Source organism: Gymnoscopelus microlampas (assembly GCF_963454915.1).
Source record: "Gymnoscopelus microlampas genome assembly, chromosome: 4".
Classification (NCBI taxonomy): domain Eukaryota; kingdom Metazoa; phylum Chordata; class Actinopteri; order Myctophiformes; family Myctophidae; genus Gymnoscopelus; species Gymnoscopelus microlampas.
Genome location: NC_139941.1, coordinates 43,731,607 through 43,749,851, shown reverse-complemented (window position 1 = coordinate 43,749,851; position 18,245 = coordinate 43,731,607). Strand labels below are relative to the sequence as shown.

Genomic DNA, 18,245 nt, shown 5'->3' with positions numbered 1-18,245 from the left:
TTTGATTACCGGCCAGCTGGACCATTTGGTGCTTGTCACTACCATACTCTTTCTCTGTTTCCTGTCTATCCACTGTGACTATCAAATAAAGGCAAAAAAGCCCCCTCAAATAACTAAAACACTAAAATAAATTTGTGGTGAAAACAAGCTAAACGGAAGTTAACTTCTAATAAGTTCCTTGATCACCGTTATCTGTAATCTAGCTATGGCTCATCATGTTACATTTAAAGTTTCCAGAGCCCAGATTCAGCTGGCTTTTCCCTTGCTGTCAAATGTCATGTATTGCTTTCTATGAAGTATATGTATAAAAAGTAAGTATAATTGTACAAGTATAATTGGAACAATAACCTCTTTGGGCACTCAGCACTTTATTTGAAATACTGTCGGGTTAGAGGTTGTCTTGATGGATGTGGGAAAAGTAAAAACAGTTCTTGTGTGAAAGTGAAACCTGTGAAATAGAGGTGAAATCCCCAGTCGTTGCCTTTATGGTCCAATTCCAGTAAACGAATCTTAGAGCAAATATTTATCAAGTTATGTACAAGTCTAAGTTACAGTTAATTTGTTGAAAGTCCCTCAAATCACCCAGTTTCGTACAAGCTCTTGCAAATTCACAGAGTTAACACGCAACAAATACTATGCATAAGGCCTTGAGAAAGATGTCACAAAACAACTTTTATTTTTATAATGAAGAATGTCTCTGCATTACAATATACTCTGGAAAAACAAAAACGGAATAATATAAGTACATGCCCTTTTTTTATTCACAATTCATTTTCTTCCATCAAAGGAGCACAACGCTTCAGATGACAATGATTTGGATATATGTTTGGAATAAAACACTGAACTTGCATAATTGTTTCCAAATTATTTATCGAATATTACAGACAGATTAATGGTGAGAAAATGTCTTTCAGAGGATATTGCCCCATACAATTAGACGTACCCCTTTTTGGTAATTTGTCATATTTGATTAGTGCTCTTTGTATCCTCTTCATTTGGGCCAACGGCAAACATGGCACGTCAAGAACGAGGAAATAAGTTATGAGCAGAATTATGCTGAAAGTATTACTCTTTTTCAACTAGTCCCTGAAAAGTTGAAATATTTTCACACTGAAGAGAGAAAGGGGGTGATATGGGTGCATGGAAACAACCGTTGTACAATGAAAAGCTCATTTCACCCATGAAGCACTGAAGTCTGCCACCCACAGCACAGCAAATGCAACTGCTTTGAAATATTTGATTCCAATACTAAACTGTCGCCGTTTGAAATTCACACAGGATTTTTGTTCAACCAAAATAAATTTCACAAAATAATTTCCACAAAAATAGTACAAAAAAAAGAGGGAAAAAAATCAGTCTTGTAAATAAAGGCAAAACAAGGCAAAGATTAAACAGTAGCCGGTACCATCGTGTAGGATTTTTCTTTTCCTGAAATGTACAGGAGCAACAACTACAAATAAGAATAAAGATATACCTGAAAATCAAACTGAATTCACTCATTTAAGGAATGTGAAGTGCCATCAATGCTCACAATGGAATTTATGATTATACCATTAATAACAAAAAGGCTGACATTTTACCGCATCACATTTATAGATAAAGGTATTTTTTTAGGGATAGGTGTGTGTGGAGGGGGAGGGGTGTAGGCCAGCCTATTGGTCTTTCACAAATCCCTAAACTATCCAATTAAAAGGTTTACAACATCAACAACAATGCTAATTGCTTTCCTTTAACAGGAATAGAGTTTAGGTATTTTTTTATATAATCTATGTGGCCCCATGATTACCAATCATTCACTCATTGGTCCATGATATGGAGAGGCTTCGACCGGCTCACTAGGGTGACACGGTCTGGTTTGGCTGTGTGTTGGTCCTGCTGCTATAAAGGTCCTCTAGGCTAGGCTAGGACTGCCAGTGCTCTGGTCTAGTGAGTGCACTGAACCGGACTGAGCTTTTTAGACAAGCTCTACGTAATTGGCCGGGAACATTCCGAAGCCGCCGCCTGGGCCGTAGCCTCGCCACCAACCCTCGTCGATCATCTCGATGCCAGATATGATGTCGTCAGGATCGAATGAGATCTCAGTGTCATCGGCTGAAAAGACACAAAATAGGAAAGGGATGAATTTCTCTGCAATATCAGCCCCCTCTTTCATATTTGATTATTGGTTGTTTATTATTATATATTAGGGGTGTCACGATTCACTTACCTCACGATTCGATTCAAAATCGATTCCTAGGGTGCCGATTCGATTAAAATTGCGATTAATTGATATTCGATTCGATTCTGCGATTTATTGCGATTTTCTAGGGTGCCGATTCGATTAAAATTGCGATTCTGCGATTTATTGCGATTTTCTAGGGTGCCGATTCGATTAAAATTGCGATTCTGCGATTAATTGATATTCGATTCTGCGATTTATTGCGATTTTATAAAAAAAAAAAATTAAATTAAAAAAAAAATAATAATAATAATATTTTTTTTTTTTTTAAATCGATTTTAATATTTTGAATCGATTTTTAAAATCGTGGCATTAAGAATCGCGATTTATTCATGAATCGATTTTTTTTGACAGCCCTATTATATATATAGTCATTGTCATCATCATCAGTAATACACTATTATATACTATAAGATTAATATGAAAAAAGATCATGAAAAAAATGTTTAAAAAATGTCACAGTATTGTTTTTAAACTAATATAATACACATATCACTTGGTTGAGGTGCTGGGTTGGAAAATACTGTGAAGAAGAAGAATAAACCCACACACTCATCTGCTCCAATGTAATTTAAATGACATTGGAGCAAATGAGTGTGCAGGTTTATTGTGAGAACGCTAAATAGAAACTTAAAGTATACTTATGTTAGTTTCACTGATCCATGCCGGAACATAAATCCATTAATTGATCATAACATGCTCTGAAATTGCACACAGCCAACCCATCTGACAACTTAACACGGCCACCGATAGGCTGCCGTGTTAAGCGGTCAGATGGGTGGATTTTCGAGCAGGCCCTGATTCAGAAAGGGTTGAGAACCACTGATCAGCTTCATACGTTTACAGCATCCCATGCTTCAAAGCTATCCACACTGCCAAGAGTACCAATCCAGACGTTAGTAAATGAGATTCCACAATCACTGAGCTTGTAGATCGGCTATTTCCAATATACGTCGCCCCACTACAAGTATATAGGGCTTAAGTGGTTAGCATCATCTGTCCCTTTGCAGAGTCAGTGTCAAACATTGGTTTTCAGCACAGGCAGTGATTCGAACAGAAGACATACCAGCCTGGTAGTCATACAGGGCTCTGGCACAGATGCCTCTATCTGCAGGCACGTCATCGGTGTTATTCTCCTCCTCCATCTGGGAAGGAAGAGGCGAGGAAGGTTACCACTCATAAATAACAGGCATTGAAAGAAAACAGCCTTTGCATTAACTGTGCTGCAACCCCATCATTAAATGATGCCACGTACTGAGGTAATCACCTGAGGTGGCTCTTCATAGACGGGTGCCTCCGGGACCGGAGATTTGGAGGCTGGTGGCGGCTCCTCTCTAACAACTGTGACAAATAACAGACATTGTTGGTCAATTATTTAAAACTAAGCATTGGTCTTATTCTACCAGCAGGTGGCAGCAGCTGATCCTGAAAGCAGAAGACCTCTGGTTGAGAGGGAAAGGCGGGTATGTATGGTCATGGTGAAAATAAAGATGGATCCATAATCCACTGGAGATCTGATGTGTATGTGTAGTGTGTGTACAGACAGAGACTATTGTGTGTGTGTGTGTGTGTGTGTGTGTGAGAGAGAGAGTTTAGGGGTGCAACAGTTAAACAAACCAATTGATGTAATCGATGATTTAAAAAACAAAAATCGATTTAAAGAAAAAACTAAAGAAAAATGTCAGTTTTCCCATTTTTCTTTCCATTTTTTTCTTTACAAATGGTGAAAACAGCAGATCTACAAGCTTACAAACTATCGCGACGTGTTGTGAGGTTGTCGATTGTCTATTTTCACTATCTACTTTGAAATTGTTGCATGATAGTGACTTGTTGATTTAGTCAATTATAAAGAAATCTATTCAATATATGAAAAATAAAACATTAAAAACTGCTTCTCGATTAATTGTTAAATGAACTACAGTTGACGTCTCAGTCTGTGTGTGTGTGTGTGTGTGTGTGTGTGTGTGTGTGTGTGTGTGTGTGTGTGTGTGTGTGTGTGTGTGAGTTGGTTTGAATGAAATGGGTCCCACCTTGTGGCGGCTCTTGGGGAATGGGAATGGGAATGGGTTCGGGTTCCTGAACTTCCTGTTCATCATCAAACAGCTCATCATCATCCACATCAGGCTCTTATCACCGCAAACACAAACACAGACGCACAACGTGCACACGACCAAACACACACAACCAACAACATGCATGAAGTTCAACCACATACACAAACATATGGGACATTCCTGGGATTTTTTTTCTTTTCTCTTGTCTGTGCAGGAAAGCCTTTTCTGGAAGCCGGGTACAAATAGTTTTTGCAGGATGGACAAAATGCGGACAGGATGTATGGATGCTTGAAGCTTAACCACTTAAACCCCCTATATGGTTGAGCGGAGTCCCTCAGGGCTCTATACTTGTGTATTTTCTGTTTTCTGTTATTTTGGCTGACGCCATTTTCTGCGAAAGCTTTCCGGCCAATTTCGGATGCTGGGGTTTAAGTGGTTAAAAATTAATGAATGAGGATGACGTTACACAGAAACTACAGAGAAATGAGGCACAGATCTGTGTGTGTGTGTGTTTATTCTTTATGCACGACGTGTATGTATTTATTTATGCACTTGCATGCATAAATAATATGCATGCGTGTATTCTTGGCGTGCACGTATTTATGTACACATATCTGAGCTTATGTGTGTATTATTTGTGCATGATATGTATTTACATGCACTGTGTGTGTGAGGCCCCGTTTAGACGACAACGGTCTCTAAGAAAACGGTAAAATAAAAATATCAGATAAGCCTTCCGTTTAGACGGCAACGGAATTTTCGGGGGTTGAAAACACAAAAAAGGTGAAACCCCCTTTCCAGAGTGGAAATCTTTGAAAACACTCCGCCTCGCGTCTCTATTTAAACTGGCCAATACGGGGGAAACCTGAAAAACGTGTGACTTCATGGCTCACGTATGCCATTACATTGGAGTAAACAAACAGCTTTGATAGGAAGTAGAACGGTAGGGGTTCTACGCATGTGTGACTGGTCTATCTGGCAGCGCGTCAGACCGCCACCTAGCAACCTGGCATGCACACTACACTACACTTTTCAATCACTGTTGCGTCTCCTTGTAAATGCAGAATAAAAAGCGAGAACGCAACAGCACTTTGTAGTTTTCTGTTCTGGTCGTTACCGTGTAAACGTGGCCTGAGTGTGTGTGTGTGTGTGTGTGTGTGTGTGTGTGTGTGTGTGAGCTCACACCTGTGGCAGGAACAGGAGAGATGGAGACTACTGGCACAGGAGAGGGTTGGCGCAGGGGTGATTCGGCTCGCTCAGACTCACAAGCTTGCTTAGAAGAGAGAAAAGGGCTTTGCAGGCGCCCTGAGAGACACACACGCATCATGGAACCCCCCCAAACAGGTGATGAACAGGACAGGAGAGGTAAGAGAAGAAAGAAAAGAAAAAAGAAAACAGAGAAGGTTTGCAGACAAGTTGTCCAGAGAAGCAGAAACTAGGGCTGTCACGATATTTTACTTGACGCTTAATTGTCGCTCAGATTATTGCGATTAATGATTTAATTGTGCAATCTTTTTTGGCATTGAACATATGAATAAGCCTTTTAGGCTTTAAAGGCAGAAATTGCACAGGGCAGATATGACAAATAACTTAAATATACAAAGAAATGAAACATATTTTATCGTTTTATACTTTAAAAAAAATATATATAATTGCAAATATAGCTGATCTACAAGCTTACAACGCGTCACTTTGTGACGCATTGTAAGCTTGTAGATCTGCCATTTCTACTTTTTGAAATATATGAAAATATTTCAACATGGTAACGATTTTATACTTGCGATTATCTCAAGTAATTGCGATTAGGCGACTATGTAATAATAGTGACAGCCTAGCAGAAACATACTGTACAATGGCTTGAGGTTTGGATGAGTTAAGAGTCAACCATGACTATGAGACGGCTAGACAGTCTGATGGAAAAGTTGAAGCTCTGCAGAAAGGGCAGCGTTATAAGAGACAACCATCTCCTCTAGCGTGTTCTGACACGGCTGGGACGACCGCTTGACAGGCCACACCTTCTCTCCCCATACCCGAGCGCTGGGGGTTTAGACCCAAACACTGTGTCGGGGACCCACGTTTGGGTCGCGTACCCATTTTTAAGTAAATATCCCTTTGTTTACTACAAACTGAATTGTATTTCAAAATTATTTTTTAAAAGTAAAAAAGAAAATAATCGAACATTTTCAGAAAGAAGAAAGACATTTCAAAACATTTTCAAGAGAATTTCATAAATAAAATTTAAAAAATCAAAGAAATTCCATACATTTGATTTCCTTTTTTTTTAAAAAAAGCAGTGAAAATAGCCGATCTACAAGATGCGACGCATTGTGAGACCGGCTATGTTGCCGATGTGTAGATCCGTCTATTTTCCCTAAGTTTGGGTCCTGGTGAGACATCAAATGTCTCTTTTGGGTCTCCAGCTAAAAAGTTTGAGGAACCACTAGTTTAGACAGCCTCGCGGTAATGCTAGAAAAGCTGCGTTTTGCCATCTCAGAATTAGCCCAGTGATATACAGACAGGGCAGTGTGTGTGCACTGGGGTCCTACCTGGCTGGGGGCTTGCGGGGGCGGGTGCAGCAGCAGCAGCAGGAGCAGGGGCCTCTGAGTCACTAGGAGTCATGCCCCGCTCCCTCTGTTTGAACATCTCCCTGGGGTTCATGGCACGCTGAGAGATGAGAGAGGCCGCCTCCTGAAACCAAACAGGGGATGTGAGAGTTAATAAGCACACTAGACAGCAGTGGGCTATGAGTGGTGTGTGATGCTCTTTACTGGAGTCACGAGCAATTCCCCCAGAGATGAACAAAATGTTCATAAAATGTTCTGACCATGCATTCTCTGTAATGGCTGTTGACCCGAGGAAAAGAGCATGGAGTAACTGAATAGACTAGACAGATACACTGTGTTGTTTTGCAGTGGTACTCAGATATTTTACTTAAGTAAAAGCAGCAATACCACAATATAAAAATACTCTGTTACAAGTAAAAGGCCTGTGTTCAAAATGTTACTTGAGTAAAAGTACAACAGTATTGGCATCAAAATATACTTAAAGTACCAAAAGTAAAAGTACTAATGTTTGAAAGTAGTAGATCTACAAGCTCACAACGCGTCGCGATGCGACACGTTGTGAGCTTGTAGATCGGCTATTTTCAAATAGCCTATGTATAAAATAGGGCTAAAGTGGTTAATGTATGTTTTATAATATAGTAATTAAGTAAGTAGTGGAGTAAAAGTACAATATTTGCCTCTGAGATGTAGTGGAGTAGAATTAAAAGTATTGCAAATTGGACATACTGTACTTAAGAACAATTTTGAGTTAATATTTTATTTTACTAAAGTACATGTACATAGTTACTTTCCACCACTGTTGTTTTGTGTGTGTGTGTGTGTGTGTGTGTGTGTGTGTGTGTGTGTGTGTGTGTGTGTGTGTGTGTGTGTGTGTGTGTGTGTGTGTGTGTGTGTGTGTGTGTGTGTGTGTGTGTGTGTGTGTGTGTGTGTGTGTGTGTGTGGAAAGACTAGCTATGGTGAGTGACGTTGTTCCTGAGTTTAAATAAGCAAGTGAAACTTCTGTGAGAGTGAGTTTAAATTAGGCACAGTTCTGTTGACTGTGTCAGAATTAAAGGCCCAATCGGTGATACCGACGTAAGCAGAGATATGTTTTATAGAGAATAACTCCCTATGGGAATGACTCAGCTCTTGATAAAGTTATAAAAATGTATTTGCTGTCTGTAAAACTGTATATCAATGTAGCACTAATTGAGTCCAGAGGAGACCCGTTTCCAGGCAGGGGGACTCACGTTGGCCTTCTCCACAGATTCACCTCGCTTGACTCCTCTCTTCTGGGCTGCCTGGTACTCCTTCTCCTGCACCTCCTGATGATGTTAATGGTTTAATGATCACACTGACACTGCTGACATTAGCTCCCTTCTAGACCACGTTGGCATGCTGCTGAAACATCTACTGTATCTATCTATCAGCATCACTGTTTGAAAAGTAAATTGATCCATATCATTAACCTCTTTAAGTAATTCATGACCCCTGATCACCTTTCGACACAATACACATCTTATATTACTGTTATTACAAAGTAACATTTTTATTACATATTTCTCATCGTCGCCGTCTCGAAAACCCTCTAAAATGACAGAAATTATATTTTCTATCATGGCTAAATGTTAGTTTGCCATCTTGGCACTCTGAGTCTGGATTTCCATTTGTAAGTGACAAAATAAGTCTACGCTCTGATTCCACAGTAGAGTTTGTGGAATCAATGGATTTAGGAATGCACCCTAGATCTTCTCATATGGGCATCAGCCCAGTGTGCAGTTAATTCCATATAGCTGAGTAGAGCTGAAGCTAGTCTGAACAAACGTCGACTCACAGTCACACACACAAGATAGCAGGGCAATACTGCAAGTCACAACGAGACAACTCACCCATTGTTGCTTCTCCTGGTCTCTGTTTTCAGCTTCCTGTTGCTTCTGGTACTTCCTGTCAAACAAATGGCCATTTAGGAGGCTGAACGCTTTGCTGAATGGGAACTGCTACTGCTAAGTGATACTGCACTTTGCAGGTCAAGCAATGGGACACCTACTTCTGTTGGTCAATTTGAGAGGCGATATCCTTTTCCCTTTTGTCTCTCTGCACCGACTCCTTGGCATCGTTATCCTTCCGCTCCCTCTCAAGATGTTGGCGGTCCACATCCGCCTTACTCCGCTCCTCCTGTCGCCTCTTCTCCTCGTCTTTCTAAAAAAAGGCAAGAAGAGCGCGACTGGTTTGATTAGGTTTTTTATTTGTAATGTTAAAAAGTAAAGAAACCGCACACATTCTCACATGGTACCGCATTTTATTAGGAGCGAAATCTAACGATGCTTTGGGCAACAGGGGTCTTCGTCAGGTCTGACCCATTTATGTACTTTAACCCATTAAGACCGAGAAAGCATCTGTGTGTCATTTTAAGATTTATTTGGCTATTTTTTGAAAAATCGTGAAAGTTTGTGCAAATCTTTTGAATATATATAATTTTTTAAAGGGAACATTTTGAACTCAAATCTTTGCTTCTGGGGGTTCTACAAATGTCTTCTAAATCCTATTTTTTGGGGGAAAAACGTTTGTTTCTATATCAGTGGTTCTTAAACTTTTTCATGTCAAGGACTCCCAAAATTATATTTATTTGGCTGACCCCCATCTCAAAATATTTTGTAATAGCAAAGGTTTGAGTCAATAATGTTCCCTTTGAAAAAATGTATATTCAAATATTTGACATATTTGTCACGATTTAAAGAAAATAGCAAGCTCATAGCGCAGCACTCGTGCTATTTTTGAATAGCTCAAAGAAATCTAAAAATGACAGATGCGTAACCGGTTTGAATGGGTTAACCCCTTGAAGTTGTTTCAGCCCAGCACCATTTTAGATGAGTGACTACTAGACTTCTATTTCGGAAAACGCTAATTTAGATTATATTACAAGACAAGATTTTGAAGAGAAACCCCAAAAAACAAACAAAACAAAACATCCAAGGCAAGTTTCTGACATTTTCTGTGTATTTATTTAGTTGCGCTTGGCAAAAACTACATAAGTCACGGGACAATGTTGCAATGATTTGTTTATTTTGTGCTTTTTATGATTGGCTGTTTACTACTGTGGTAAGGTTGTTAGCATAAGAACGTCACAGTCCCTGTGATTTGCTTAGAGAATGTGTGTGGGTGGGGGTTCTATGATTTATAATACTATATGTAATAAATGGTTCAAAACTGCAAGCCCTTCTGCAACATTTGCTGGGAACTCATTATTTTACAATCACAAATTTCAGGAGGAAGAGGATTGAGATATCATTCATGTACCCTTTCCTCACTGTGCTTAATCTGAAACTGAAGCTTTCATAAGCTGAAACGTACCTCTGTCTGTGCCCAGAAGTTGTCTTTGTTGGTCCTTTTGATTTCTGACATGGCATTGGTCTTCTGGTACACTGACCCCTATTAAGAAAAGAAAGGTGATAACAACTGGCTAGTCTTACAACAGCCAGACTATCTCTTCAAACGCTACAGAGTCTGTGTAACACTGCCAGGTAAAACTTGAGAATAGGAAGTCGTCATCTGCACTTCAGACCACAAGGATATTAGACCAATAACAACGCAGTGTTCATGCAAATGCATTTTAAAACATCTTTTTTTAAATATGTTTTGGAATTTCAATTTCTGCTAGGTAGTAGGCTTTGACTAATTTGGTTTCAAATAGGAGTTATTTATATGCAGACGTGAATCGGAAGTGGGGAAAATAATTTTCAGAGCTTCCAAAGTACAGACCGTTAGGCAGAAGCCTTGAAAATTATGGGATCCGGCACATCTGTCTTGGGAGACTAACTTCAACATAATCAATAAGTTCACCTGCACATAGCTAAATATTTTACAGTGTACTTCAAAAAGCAATTAGGCATGAAAGCATAAGCAATACCTAGCAACTAAAAATATAGGTGAACTTTTTCAAATGACAGGGTGAGGAAACATTCTGTAAAACATACATGTTTGTGTCAGAGAATATGACAAACACCAGATGTGTTCTTTAATCGATACGGCCAGATGGCTCAATGTGCTGAGATAACAGTCTGATTTTGTGTCTCTTGCCCCAGACCAGCACAATCCTCATGACTGACACACTAAGCCACTGAATTCTAGCTGAGTTACATCATTGTAAACACCACACCCTGTTTGGTGACAGAACTTCATACATACCGAGCTAGGCTGATCAAAATCAAATCGTACTCAAATCTTACAGATTAATTCTCAACAAATCACATTCCTGCCATAGGATCATGCCAGTCAATGACAGATGCTTTTCCGGTTTTAATGGGTTAATATTAATGAGATAAAAGTTCAAATCAATATAGCTTGCAATCATACAATGATTTTGAAATCATGGTCTCAAGACTTGGAGTTCAACTCTTAACACTTAGCACTGACCTCAAAAGGCCTCGATAATAGGATCTCCAATGGAAGGCTGGAGGGTAAAGAGAGGAAGGATTGAGTGTGTGCGGTGCGCTGTGTGTGTGTGTGGGTGCATACCACAGGACCCTGAGGACCAGTGTCTTTGAAGCGGTTGGATTCTTTGTGGAAGCTATAGTTTGCTCCTGATGCCTTGGCCACCTTATCCATAATGACTTCAGGCTCCACGTCCTCCTCTGCCCTGGCGTTTATTGTGACATGGGCCCCCTGGAAATAATAAAGCAGGCATTTTAGCTGTCAAATCATTGTTCCTCTAATGCTCAGACAAGCAAACAAAGGAATGCGGGCCAATTTAAATCGCCATTATCTTGGTTATGGCAGGCACCGCCCAATTGCCTGGTCGTGCTGGCATGATATAAATCACAATCCGATGCGGCTGCTGTGTTAATCCAACAAAGCTTGCTGTATGGTCCTGTTGAAAACCTTTACAAAAAATAGACTTTCAAGTACTAGTAGCTTCAGTCATTAACATGAGGATACTGTGTGGCCAAAAAGGCAGATGAACTCCCAATATTCGACATGAACAACATACAGTACAATCACCTTGAGAAAATTGGCCATAGAGCTGACATGGTTGGCACACAGTCCTTTCCTGGCATCTTTCACTCCCTCTCCAGTCTGGGAAAAAAAGGAGAAATAAATAATTCTTCAACAGTTAATGGCCCACAACAAGGACGGCTCCAACAGAGGGGAGTGTAGGAGCTGACAATGAAAAACTAACCCAGTTGATGAGGACATATTTGCACAGGCCAGAGTTTGGATCCTTGACCAGACAGAAAGCATACATAATCTTCCCACTGTTCAACTCCTCCACCAACTCCTCCAGTCCCCCGTCTGAAACACAAACATTGTGTGGCAAAGTCAAGTGGTTTGTTGTGTAACTGAAGAACCTTTTTTTTCCCCTTCCAAATAATGGGCCGAGGAAGCCTAGGTCAACAAACCTACATGCTGCTGCCTTATGCTGACAGTGCAGCTGTTGCACAGTAAAAATAAAAATAAAATAAATCATGACCAAACCAGTTCATGGCAAAATGCTTGGTAACGATGAACAATACTCACCCCCCTTCTCTGCCAGGCGGATGTCATTACTGTTTCCCTCGTAAGTGAACAGGGCCCTGTTGAGAAGAATGGCGGAAAGACACAGAGATGCCAAAATAAGCCCACGAAACACACATTCAGACAAGACGATAACCCCTACACAAGACGATAGAAGTTGGAAACATGCTGTGCGGAAATATTTTAAACAGAAATGATCCATGTTTTAAAAAATGTGCATGTTTAAAACAGCTGTTATTTCAAACTATCACCATCATTTTCCAACCATTCTTTGAAATATACCAAACATTTACTAGTGTTTTATTTATATCTTTATATTACAGTAGTAGCTTAAATCAAATAAACCCTTGGAAGTTAAAATTGAAAATTGACTGAAGACTGCAACTTCAATTCCATATCGTAAGCCAATGCATGTTTGAACAGCTATCCCTGTGCAGACCCGTCACACCATTGGCTAGATGGAAAAATCTAATGTGCTACAGCAGAGAACTAGAAAACTCAAAAGCAGCAAATTATTCAGTGTGGAAAAACTATTTCAACAACGTCCTGTCCACAAAAGTCTGCGGTCCCAGAGCTGACGAGAAGTGCAAGTAGGCTACGCTCTAGAAACAGGAAGTGTGGTTGAGACAATTATTAAACAGTTTCATCATCAAATCATGTAGAAAATAAGAGCGATACTATATTTAACTTGAACGTCAGTATAAATACCATTGCAATAAAGCACTGAAGCTATTTTCTTTTGGCTTACAATTATGTGGGACAAAGGAAATCGTGGTCTTGAAGATACAATCCATACGTTTTGTCTCTCCCGAGAGACGTAATTGCAACAATCTCCTAATTAGTTAAAAAAAAGATGCCGATGCATCTAGCGTCCAATCTGGTGTGTGCTGTCCGCTTCAAATAGCTTTATTGACAATGTCAATCTGTAGGTGCCCTCTCTGACAACCACTGCAGAAGATGTACCGTTTTATTATATTAACATACTCTATATAGATTGGTTAAAATAAAATGTATTAATTCATTATAATTTCCTAAATTGTAGCTTTAATTGCAACACTGCAAAAGACCATCATATTCCATTGCCCATGGAATGCTTCTACTCAACCATTCCCTGGCAGTGGATATTCCTCTAAATAGGAGATGCTGACGGGTACAGTAATACACTGTGACTCAGACTCTACTGCAAAGATCTGACTTTTTGTTGCCGCAGAACATGTTTTTTTGGACACCATACTGTACCAAGTGTCATTATGCAATTCCTCTCACAGACTCTTCAATTATTAAAAGGTGCCGTTTTACAATCACAACGAACAAACAATAATTCAAACAGTCTTCTTTGGATTTTTGTTATTTTGGACATGAGCAGCAGACAGTACAATATAATTTAGAGTGGTTTTAACCCATTAAAACCGGGAAAGAATCTGAGTAATGTTAGATGTTTGCATTGGCTATTCAAAAATAGCACGCCTACACAAGTTCACAGTGCGTCAAATTCGTGCCTTGTACATCTGCTACAACTAGACTGAGAGAACGAGAGCAATCCATGGTCTCGAAGGGCGGATCCAAACCCAGGCGCCCGGAGCAGGCGCGTCCTCCGATTGCTTCACCAATCTATGTCCCCGCCTCCCCCCCCTCCCCCCTCCCCCCCCCCCCCCCGGTCTGTGCACGGAGCAGGCTGACGTCACCAAATTTAGAGCGACGCCCCTCTGCACTCTGAATGGTTAGGAGATAACAAGCTTCAAAGACCATCGTTCCTGCATCGTTCCCCCAGACTTTTTTCTTTTGTAACAAAAAAAAATGGCTGGGTTTCCGAGGCTAGCTACAACTGATTTAGAAGGTATTTGTTATATCGGCCTCAGGTCTTAATGGGTATTAAGTGCACTTGAGTTCACTGATCAATGCCTTTATACACAAATTTTACTTTGCATTTGACAAAACAGCCTCATCATAGCCATCATCTTCCTCCCAGAATGAAGACGTGCCTGGTGACTTTCTGACACTGAATCCCAATTAGTGCAGCAGCATCACATCTATGTGAGAGGCCTGTCAACAGGGTGGGAGAATTTGTACCGGTTCAATTTGTATACAGTCAGATTTACAGACTTTAAAGGGTCAATTTAGAATGCCCTCAAGGACGTCTGAGAGTCCCTGGACGCCACTTCGAAAACCACTCATCTAAATCTGTTCAGTTCTAAAATATGTTTTACTGTAAAAATGATAACAGTGGCTGGTGATTCTGGGAAGGGACCAGCCACGAGAAGAAGACAAAAATTCCCATGTCAGCCAGAAATTCAGCTTCACCAGAAAGTGGATGTGGATTGTGGAACAATTACAACAGTCATTTTATGAGTGCATGTGGCTCCACTGAAATGCAAACCCCTAGACACACTGACACACACACATCTGCTCCATGAGATTAATTAATTCAGGTCATCTTTAAACACCATCATCATGGCCAACAGGTTTCATCCTGCTAGCCATTATACAGAGATAGATAGGAAATGTTCCCTCTCCCTCATTGCTTCCCCAGTTGTCAATCATGACTATACTTATTTGCACTCACCAGGAAGTAGGCTCCTAAAACAATGAGCTGTCTGTCCAATGTCTATATCTTGCAAATTTAATGATAGACACGCTTGACCAGAAGCAGATGAAGAGACAAAAGGCTTGCAGCAAGCTCTTTTCTAAAGCTCCTGCTGCTGTTGACTTGTTGGCTCAGATTACAGAAGAACTTGTATGGATGAATAAGTTAACTTCAGGCTATTCTGTCCTCCTGTAAACCATCTAATCTAAACCAATGTCAATCCATGTATGTCTGAAAGAGGAGGTTTAATGTTAAGACATAATCCCACATACTTCCTAAATTAGCCCAACCTTAGATACTGATACATACCACAGATATAACTGCAGGGTAGATATACTGTAGATCACTTCCACAGATAACCAAAGTGGTCTGCCTACTTGCTGATTCGCTGCTATAGCCAACGATGTAGCTAACTGATCTAGCTAACCAGATAGACATTATAGGAGGAGAACCATTACAATGTGCATGTTTGTTTCTGCCATCTTACCAGTTAGTGTCGGACTTCTCGTCCACGACCTCTTTGTACGCAGCTGTCAGAGCAGGGCCGTTTTTGCTGAGGTTAACTGCCATTGTTATGTTAGTTTACACAGTATTATAGCTAGCCAGCTAGCTATCCGGGATGCGCCCTTCCTCTGTGTGGAGGTGTGGCGACGGGCGGTGCTCTGCTCTCTCTCTCTCCTCCTCCTAACTCTATGCTCTCTCTCTCTCTCCTCCCTCTCTGCTGACTTCAAAAGTTACATATAGTGTTGCCAGATTTTATGAAATAAGCAACCAGGTGTATGAAAAGCGACTGCTATGGGCCACATGAGCACTTGGCTATATTTGAAAATAGCCAATCTACAAGCTCGCAACGAGCTTGTAGATCTGCTAGAGGTTCTGTGAGAGGTTCTTTATGGAGCTAAATCAAAACATGTGGAAGCACCCCCAAATAAGCGACTACACTTTAGAAACAAGCGCAAAAAAAAAAAAACGCAATCCGCAACTACCAATATAAGTAACTTTACAGAAAAATAAGTCCCAAGTCGCTTATAAGTAGACCTGGCAACGCTGGTTAAATCCCACCAGAATCCCACAGCCTGGAGGGCCGCTCACACTGTGATTGGCTAGTTGGTTGTCAGGCGACCGCCAACGCAAGGAGGAGACCGAAAGAGACACAATCTTGGGACAAATTGGTCCAAAAATGGGTCCCCTCTGGTGGTGAGTCACTGGTGATGACAGAAGCCAACGTCACAGTTTGTGTGATGTCACTGTGTATTTACTGTTTACATAAGAGATATAGACCCACTACTCTGTGAGATCTTTCAAGTGGTGACTACCAACAGGTCTAGTTAGGTCTATTTGAATGACAGACATTGTGGTTTCAGATATGTTATGTATGTTTAATGAGTTTACACCTTAATCCATTAGTCGTGTGTTAAAATTATAGTGAATTGGTAAGAAGATGGTTTTCTTTCTTTCTGAAATATCCCAGATTCACCACAACCAACCTCCTAGCAACCACAGCCTGCTAGGATAGTCTCTCCTACATCAGCCTCTCAGGTGGTGTGGTTCGTGTGTGCGAAAGGGCAAAGGTTACATCTGTTTCTATTTATGTTATAACTGCCAAGAAGCCACGTTGGTCAGTAGTTGTAGGACAGAGAATGATAATAAATAATAATCGCTCTGCCATCACTCTGCCATACCCAATAAAGGGTAGCAAAGCGCTACATTAAGAAGAGGGAACAGAAACTTCTCCCCCGGCGGTGCTATTGGTGCATGGGACCCGGGACCCCCTCTGGATGGATGGGACCCTCGCCGGGCGGCCAGAATCACATGATGTACCGCCCCCCCGATGCCAGGGCCTGGATACCCGAGACCTGGCATGCCCCCATCCAGCCGCATGACGCCTCAGGGACTAGCCATGGGCCCTCTGGGATATGGCAACAGTCCTGTGTCCCGCCCTGGGATGCCTGGAGTCATGGGCCCGTCTCGAAAGAGGCCTGCACCTCAGCATATCCAACAGGTCCAGCAACAGAATCTCAACCACGACACAAAGAAGAAGAAGATGGCTGATAAAACTCTACCTCAGAGGATCAGAGAGCTGGTCCCAGAGTCTCAGGCTTACATGGATCTGCTGGCCGTTGAGAGGAAACTATATGTCTGTTTGTCAAAACATTTTGAGCATCCCTAACGTTCACAAACACTGAAAGCACAGCACGTCTTCTCGTTTGCCTGGCGTCTCTGAACAAACTTTAGGTATTCCTGATTCCAAGAGCCTACTCCAGCTCCTCACGACGCTGCTGCACCTTGGAGGAGAAGTAGCGGCACACCATAGATAATAAATAATAAATAAATATAAATATAATAGACAGCGTTACTGTCATATTGGATATTTTCAAGCTTCATCATCACCCTGCAGCTCAGTGTGTATTGCAGTTTCGTTGTTTCTTTGATTTCTTTTGTCACACCACAGCTCCCTGAGCACAATGTATTTTCTCTTGATTGCCTAGGCCTTACCTGGAAGCATTCCTTTCATTTGGATAGACTAGACATGTGCCTAGTGGTGTCAAAAATAATAGATTCAGCAATGCATCGCAATCCGGCCGTGCCCGACTCTGCATCCATGCAGCAACGTGACATAATCGATTATACATAATATATAATATAATTATATAATTGTAATACTGTATATAATATTATATATAATATAATTCTAAATAAAATATGTTGTTCAGTATATCTGACTGCTTAATGTATTGACTGATAAAAAAAGTGCCATGTTGTGCAGTAATATAGAAAAGTGTGATGCATCGAGATGCATTGTAGAATCGAATCGAATTGTTACCTGGTGAATCGTAATTGAATTGAATCGTGAGGGCAGTGCCAATGCACACCTGGGAACGATGCAAGTAGGGAATAAATGCCCAGCCCCACCCTGTTATGCAATACCCATTATACCCGTCAGAGTACCCGCTGTAACCGTCTGTCTGTCCTTGAGCCATTCATGGCCATATATGGAGATCTCTGCCACTGTCTGTATGCCTGTGTCCCTTTTATGCCCATATATGGAGATCCCTGATGTTCTCAGTTACATGGCCATATATGGGTATACCCATATATGGGCATGTGGGGGGGAATCGGCAGCTCTGGAAGGTCCCCTTGTACAGTGGTAAAAGTTAGATGAGCAAGTTACTTATGAGGGGTCACTACACTATTGATATTCATTCCTGGCTACCCACAAGTACAGTCATCTATGCAATTTAGGATGGTGGGATGACGGTTGATATATTCCCTCAACTGGAGGTTGGCAGCTATAGCATAGCCTACACAAATAATTACAGACCAGTAAAACAAAA

The 18,245-nt window shown here is 40.9% G+C and overlaps 1 protein-coding gene across 3 annotated transcripts; it reads right to left on the bottom strand.

The window, feature by feature from the left end:
• Positions 1–659: 659 nt before the first annotated feature.
• dbnlb (drebrin-like b) lies at positions 660–15,575 on the bottom strand. Of its 3 annotated transcripts, none has more exons than XM_084054807.1 (15): positions 15,398–15,575; positions 12,330–12,385; positions 11,992–12,104; positions 11,814–11,888; positions 11,331–11,477; positions 10,167–10,244; positions 8,863–9,014; positions 8,705–8,759; positions 8,066–8,140; positions 6,819–6,960; positions 5,458–5,577; positions 4,249–4,344; positions 3,474–3,559; positions 3,285–3,363; positions 660–2,091 (listed from the first exon to the last, which is right to left on the bottom strand). In XM_084054807.1, the coding sequence occupies exons 1-15, from the start codon at positions 15,478–15,480 to the stop codon at positions 1,955–1,957; spliced, it is 1,494 nt and encodes a 497-aa protein (XP_083910933.1). In that variant the 5' UTR covers positions 15,481–15,575; the 3' UTR covers positions 660–1,954. The 3 variants fall into 3 exon arrangements, with proteins under 3 accessions (XP_083910933.1, XP_083910934.1, XP_083910935.1); XM_084054808.1 differs by having other exon boundaries at positions 3,486–3,559; positions 15,398–15,574; XM_084054809.1 differs by lacking the exon at positions 5,458–5,577 and having other exon boundaries at positions 15,398–15,574.
• Between the last annotated feature and the right edge of the window lie 2,670 nt (positions 15,576–18,245).

What these genes read in the sequence shown, in the direction of transcription:
- dbnlb (XM_084054807.1), bottom strand. Translation starts at nt 15,480, where the DNA reads ATGGCAGTTAACCTCAGCAAAAACGGCCCTGCTCTGACAGCTGCGTAC. An exon ending in CTCTCCTGTTCCTGCCACAG is followed by an intron (nt 4,345 to 5,457) that starts GTGTGAGCTCAC and finishes TGCGGTGATAAG; the next exon opens with AGCCTGATGTGGATGATGAT. An exon ending in CCTGTATGACTACCAGGCTG is followed by an intron (nt 2,092 to 3,284) that starts GTATGTCTTCTG and finishes GTGTCTTTTCAG; the next exon opens with CCGATGACACTGAGATCTCA.